The sequence below is a fragment of the Galeopterus variegatus genome, unplaced genomic scaffold, assembly GCF_000696425.1.
Source record: "Galeopterus variegatus unplaced genomic scaffold, G_variegatus-3.0.2 Scaffold4029, whole genome shotgun sequence".
NCBI classification, from domain to species: Eukaryota; Metazoa; Chordata; class Mammalia; order Dermoptera; family Cynocephalidae; genus Galeopterus; species Galeopterus variegatus.
The window spans coordinates 7578-14196 of NW_007730140.1; the positions used below are offsets into that span (position 1 = coordinate 7578).

The following is a 6619-nucleotide window of genomic DNA, read 5'->3' on the forward strand; positions in this document are numbered from 1 at the left end:
AGTGTTTGCAACAGAGAAGCCTGCAAATTCTTCAAACCCAGGCTGTTATCTGGAGACTGACAAGCACAGCTGCAGCTTTTCCCTTCTGGTGGCCTCACTGACTCCTTCCCTGTTGACATTCATTCTCTCTTTTCTTGTTTGGTGCCTGGGATCCCTTGGGGGCAAACACTGGATGCTTTGATCTGCACTTTCTCCCCTGTGCTTGTGATGATCCCAGAAACTCATGGATGTCCTCAGTGGATGACTTGACCTTGGCTTTGTCAGGTTTTCTCCTGACCACTGACCAGATAGATCAGCAGGGGTTGGGGGACAGGATTGGCAATGAGGACACTGGGTGGCTATGAGAGCACAGACAAGGAACTGGATTCAGGGTGATGGTGCCATTAAGACCATCAGGGCTTGCTAAGGAACTGGATGTGGCAGGTGAGAGAAAAAGGCCTGAGGATGACCCTGCAGTTCAGCCTGGTGCTGCAGGGAAGACGAAGGTGGGAGGAGTAGCTTTGAGTAACTCACATGGAATTCCCAGAGGTCCTTGTGCTGGGCCATCAGATCCTCCAGCTGCTCCTCAAAATCCAACCTAGGGGCCAACCACACAGGTATGAGGGGCCATGGGCTGAGACCTCCACCCCACAGCCTGGTTCAGGATGGGGTCTTCATGCATATACTTGGGGCTCTGCCCATGCTCTGCTCCACTGGGAGCACCTCCACCACCCTGACCCTCCTATGCTCAGCTCGGCCAGCTCCTCCTCTAACGCCCATCCCTGGTAGTGCCACACCCACAGCCCACCTGAGCTCCCCAGGCCTCGGGTGCTGGGGTTACCTCAGCTGCCTCTGTTTGTTCTTCTCTTCCTCGATCTTGGAGTTCAGGGCAGAGATTCTCTCCTTGCACTCCTGCAACATGCTGTGCTTCCTGGAAAGGGGCAAGGCAGCCCTCTCAGCTCTGTTCTCTGAATGAGTCCCCAGGAGGGGAAGGGGTAGGGCTTCTGGCTCCCTCTGTTGAGGGCCATTCTCTCCCTCTACACTGAGGTCCTTCTCTGTAGTGTGTGTGTGTGCTAGGGGGGGTGGAGAGATGACGTGAGCACGTGACCCCTGGAAGCATCCTTGTGAGGTTTAGGGAGATCAACATGGACATATTCAAGTGCACATGCACACATGTATAATTTCATCTGACCTTCCCAAATACTTCCATCTTCCAGTCTTAGGGTGTGCCAAGGCTTGGGGCTGCTGGTCAAAACATGAGCTAGATAAGCCTTCAGGAATCAGACAGATGGATGGGGGATGGAAGGATAAGGGATGAGTGGAGAAAGAATGGACAGGGGGTCAGCTCGATGCCTAATGAACAGGCAGGTGAGTCAGCAAGGAGCCAGGTGACAAAGAATAAAAGACACAGGATAGACACTGGCTGAAGAAACTGAATTGAGAACAATGTGGCAAATCAGTGGTTATCCCAGTGAGTGAGAGAGTTACCCTGAGCACTACTGCCTAGGGGAGAAGACACTCTTTGGCCTCTCAATGTACAGAGGAAAAGAATGGGAGCTGTGGGCTGAGACACATCTCCCTTCCTCTCTGCTGGGCCAGAATGAAGGGGCAGGCAGAGCCAGGCTTGGCTGCGAGCTCATACCTCTTTGCCTCACCCTCCTTCTCCTGGCAGTGCAGCCGCAGGATCCTTAGGGTCTCTGCAGGGAGAGAAACAGGGCCCTGTGAGAGTCCATCTAGCATCAGGTTTGGGCAGAGGGAAGAGGACAAGATCATGTCCAGTCAGTGGACACCGCCAGTCCAACAGAAGCCACAGGAGGGACTAAGCTCAGGCAGGTTTCAAAGGTCTCAGCTGCTATAGGAAGAGTGGGCTTCTGCAGGGTGGCACAGGCAAAAGCCTGGAGACAGAGGAGCTGCCAATACCTTGTTTTTTGCTCAAGATCTCCTTCAGGTGTACTTTCTCTCCATGCACTGGAAAACACAACACGTTCCAAGATCAGGGACTGCCCACTGAACCTGCAGGAATGGGGCTTGCCCATGGTCACATGGAAGGCTGGGTATAGCCCTGCTGCCAACCACAATGTGGACCACATGAAGTGAGCCCCCTCCTCTGGTGCCCACTCCCTGAAAGCTCCAAAGGGACCTGACATTTACAAAGTATGGCTGTGAACATCCTGCGGGATGCTCATGCTTTTACATAGAAGAGAGAGAAATAATAAAGACACCACTTGAAATGGGATAAGGGCTGTGAAGAAATACATCAAGCAAGAAGGGGCATGTGACCAGGTCGGGTAGGGTGCCATCTTCAGACGGGATGACTGGGCACAGTCTCTGTGAGAAGGGGACATTCAAGCTCACAGCTGAATGATGACATGAGGCAAGAGGAACCTGTGTTATCTGGGGGGAACACACAGCAGCCTTGCAGAGCCCCTGAGGTGGGAATGTGCTTGGAGGGTGTTTTCAGAACACTTCCACCAGCAGAGGAGACTGGTAGAACCTGAGGCTGGAGACGGCACAGGGCCCTTGGCCATTTCAAGGAATATTGGAGTACTGGGTTAGGGGATGCTACATGTCTGGGATATTGGGCTGGGGGAGGCTGGAGGCATGTGGGGTCCTCTGAGTAGCCCCTGGCTTGCTTACATGTGTCCAGTTCCTTCTGCAGGGCCTCCCAGACAGTCCGGGCCTCTCCCAGCTCTTCGCTGGCTTTCCTTTTTGCTTCACCAAAGAGCAGAAGGACAGACATTGAGTAATCCTCCACCCACACTATTCCCTTGCAAACAATGACATTTCACATTTGTCTTCAAGCAAACCTAGAAGGGCCCAGATTTTACAGAGCAGGAAATGAGGATTTCAGAGTTCAGGCCCTTCTTGCCAAGCTCAGCTGGTAGCAGAGCCAGGTTCATGGGCATACAACTATGGCAGTTTTATGAAGAAGGGTCCTGTACTTAACTTAATGCTCTGCTGTTGCTGTGGTGAATATCTAGCAGTTCTTGCACCAGGGACCCTGTATTTTCATTTTGCACTGGGCCTGGCAAATCCTGTAGCTGGTTCTGGCTGGCAGCCAGGGTACCTGAGCTCACCTTGCTGAACCTCATTAATCTGGTTAATCAGGACCTCAACCCGGGGCTCCAGGCTTCCTCCTGCAGGGAGGAAAGGAGGTTGGTTGCTGATGAAGTAGGGTGGGTGCCAACCTTGTGCCTCTGCTGCTTTTATTCAACACAAATCTACTGACCGCTCCCTGCTAGCAGGTGCTGTGCTGGGGCCCTCAAGAAGCACACATTCTGGTGGGGTCAGGGGGACAAGGAACAGAAAAAAAGAGATGCAAAGTCAAGTTATGGTAACTTTGGTCAAGAGAAATAAAGAAGGGCAAGGGGTTAAAGAGAGAAGGAGTGTTAGAATAAATAAGCTCTGGTGTGCTACTGTGGCAGAGAGGTGATGACAATTAACAACATTGTGTGGTATATTTCAAAAGAAGCTAGTAGAGAGGATTTTGAATTTTCTTACAACAAAGAAACAATAAATGTTTGAGATGATAGAAATGCTAAATACCCTGAATTATTACATACTGTGTATATATATGTATCTAAACATATCACTGTACCCCATAAATATGTACTGTTATCATATGTTAATTGAAAAAGAGAAAAAAAAAGAGTGAAGGAGTGGGAAGTGTGAAAGAGTGAAGATGTGGGAAGGCGTCTTGAGGGCCCCAAATCAAGTGAGGGGGCAGGCCCTGCAGCTCTTTGGGTAGAGGTGGAAGGCAGTCAGTGCAGAGGTCCAGCCTGAGGGGGACCTGGCTGGGAGGAGCCTGGTAAGCAAGTGGGGAGTAGCAGGAGGTGAGGTGGAAGGCAGGCAGGCGAAAGTGAAAACTTGTACATCTAAGGCAGTATAGTGGGAGCCAAATGGGTGACCAGCAAGGTACTCAGGACAGGGTTTTGGAAAAATATTTTGCTTTCTATCTCCTTATACTTCTTTAATTTAGAACCATTTTTAGTTCAAGGAATTCCATTTTTAAAGAGAAAAAATGTAATTTCCCAAGGTTGTGAATTGTATGGCCTACAACTGAACCCGCATCTGCCTGACCCCAAACCTCAGGCTAAGCCTCAGATACAGAGGAGACATGTGACCTTTCTGCAACTTTTTCACCATTTCCACCAAGTCTTCAATTTTCTGTGAGGATGTGTCCAGCCCTGAGGAGACAAAACCAAACATTTCAGAATCCAGTAGGGTGAGAGACCAGAGGAAGGATCTGACCGGCCTAGGCTGGGACTGAGGTGAGCTGAGGGCAGGTCTCCAGCGAGAGTGGTGCCCCAGCTCCTTGTCCTGAGGTGGACAGTGCACGAAAGCCAGGTTTCTCCTCCAGACTGAAATAGTAACATAGGTATTCCCTTCATAAAACTCAGGGTGAGGACAGGGGTGTACTCTCACTGCTAATGCTGTTCAAAGTTGGGTGGGTCAAAAGCTGGTAATCTAATAATGCAAGGAAAAAGAAGGGTATAAAAAACTGGAAATGAGGAGTCAGAAATCACTCTAACTGGCAGGTGGAATAATCAATTATAAAGTTCTAGAGAATCTTACTTAAAACTGCAAGGACTAATAAGAAAATATAAGATGTCTGGCTAAAATATATATAAATACAAATAGCTTTCCTATATACAATCAGTACTGGTTCTGAAGCCTCCCTGTAAAATAATATTACATATTAATTTTTATAATCATTATAGGCACCTAATTTTACTATTTACTATTTACTATTAATATCACAATAAAGGTAACCAGATATCAGGAGCCACCTGATGTAAAAAGACAATATCAACGATTACGTACTCTTGCCAAAAAAAATGATGCTAATACTCATTAAACCTCTAGATCTCATTACAAATTCAGAGGAAATACAGGGATAGAGCAACATGTTCAGTGGCATGTGGGGATGCAATTAGCAAAATCCAGACTGGAAAACTCCATGGGCAAAACAACCCATTTTGTTTAACAAATAAATTCCAAAGGTAATAAAAGATAGAAAGAAAGACCCTTACAGACTAAAAGGGCTTTAAGAGACATATCAACCAATCTCAATGAATGATCCATAATTGGTTCTTGATTCAAACAAAAACACAGTAAAAAATATTGATGACAAATTCAGCAAAATTTGAAAATTAACTAAATATTTGATGAAGTAATTGTTGCTGTTATATAGATGTGACGATGGTATTACTTTTCCAAAGAGTACTTATCTTCTAGAGATATACATGGAAATATTTATGGATGATATGTGAGATGCTTTAAAATGAAATAGTGGAGTGTGTAGTAGGGAGAGGTGACGATTAAAGAATAAGTAAGATTGTCCAAGAGTTGATCATTGTTCAAGCTGGAGATGGGTTCATGGAGTGATTATATTTTGTTCCCTCCTTTTGTACATGCTTAAATTTTTTCATAATAAAAAGTTTTTTAAATCAATAAGTCAGTATAGAGAAGGTAAACAATTGGTCGTTGCCATATAAGAGTTGAGAAAAGGAGAGAACAATTAACAGAAAATTACATAAATAGCCATAAGTACTTGAAAATATGTAGTACCTCAGTTATAATTAAAGAAATGCAAATTACCATATTGCACCTAGCAGACTGGTAACACTTGCTAAGTCTGATACTGCCCAGTGTTTGTGACAGTGGGCGGAAACAGGCCCTCATATCTGCTGATAGAGACTGAGGATACCGATGCAGTTTTTTAGAAGGCAATTTGGCTATATCAACATTTTGAAGACATAATTCCAATTCTAGAAATTTAACCAGATATCCTTGGTGAAGTATGCAAAAGGCATGTTTGAAGACGAAGCACCTACTATGAGCTCATCCATGTGTGCTTCCGAAATTCCTGTGCTGAAATCCTAACTCCTAGTGTGATGGTATTGGGGACAGAGGCCTTTGGGAGGGGATTGAAGTTTGGGGGTAGAGCCCTCAGGAATGGGATCAGTGCCCTTACAAAGGAGAACCAGAGCGCTCCCTAGCGATTTCCACCATGACAAGACACAGCGGGAGGACGAAAGTCTACGACCCAGAGAGCGACCCTGCCGCTCACTCACTCTGCCAGCACCTGATCTTGGACGTCCTACCTCCGGAACCATGAGAAATGAGCTTTTGCGGTTTACAAGCCACTCAGTGTACGGTCATTCCTTACAGAAGCCCCCCAAAATCAAGCATTGGTGAAGTCGATTAGGCTTATTTGAGGATCTTGAAGTTGTGACCCGAAAGCATGGCAGTGGCGCTCAATGACTGAAGGTGTGACCCGAAAGCATGGCAGTGGCGCTCAATGAAGGGGTATATACGCATCTTTGCGTTCACGTCCTCTCTGTCCTTGGCCCAGGGCCACCACTGGTGGCCACACCCTGCTCCGAGCTCGCTTTTCCGTGCCGACCTGACTTCGTGTTGGACCCTCCAGTGTTACAGGTGCGCGGTGTGGACCCACCCGCGCTGACGTGGGCGGGTCTGCGGGCTCCGGCGTCTTCGCTGAGGGCCCGGCCGCAGTCCCCGCCGTGTCGCTGGAGCCTGCAGACCGCTCGGCACCGCAGGAGCAGCCTGAGGGGAGGCGGCCAGGCGGCTGGCGTTTCTCCTCCGTGCCGGCTGCGGTCCTGGGCCTGGGACCCCG

At 48.0% G+C, this 6619-nt stretch overlaps 1 protein-coding gene across 2 annotated transcripts in view; it reads right to left on the minus strand.

Annotated features, from left to right (window-relative positions):
- Window positions 1–4633, minus strand: part of LOC103602138 (synaptonemal complex central element protein 1-like) — a 5950-nt gene extending 1317 nt beyond the window's left edge. For both annotated transcript variants that reach the window (XM_008586560.1, XM_008586561.1), the window contains exons 1-7: window positions 4104–4633; window positions 3057–3116; window positions 2617–2691; window positions 1900–1947; window positions 1622–1676; window positions 821–910; window positions 514–577 (exon numbers count right to left, since the gene is read on the minus strand). In XM_008586560.1, the coding sequence (XP_008584782.1) occupies window positions 514–577; window positions 821–910; window positions 1622–1676; window positions 1900–1947; window positions 2617–2691; window positions 3057–3116; window positions 4104–4188 (477 nt within the window). In that variant the 5' untranslated portion in view covers window positions 4189–4633. The remainder of the gene's footprint in view (window positions 1–513; window positions 578–820; window positions 911–1621; window positions 1677–1899; window positions 1948–2616; window positions 2692–3056; window positions 3117–4103) is intronic.
- Between the last annotated feature and the right edge of the window lie 1986 nt (window positions 4634–6619).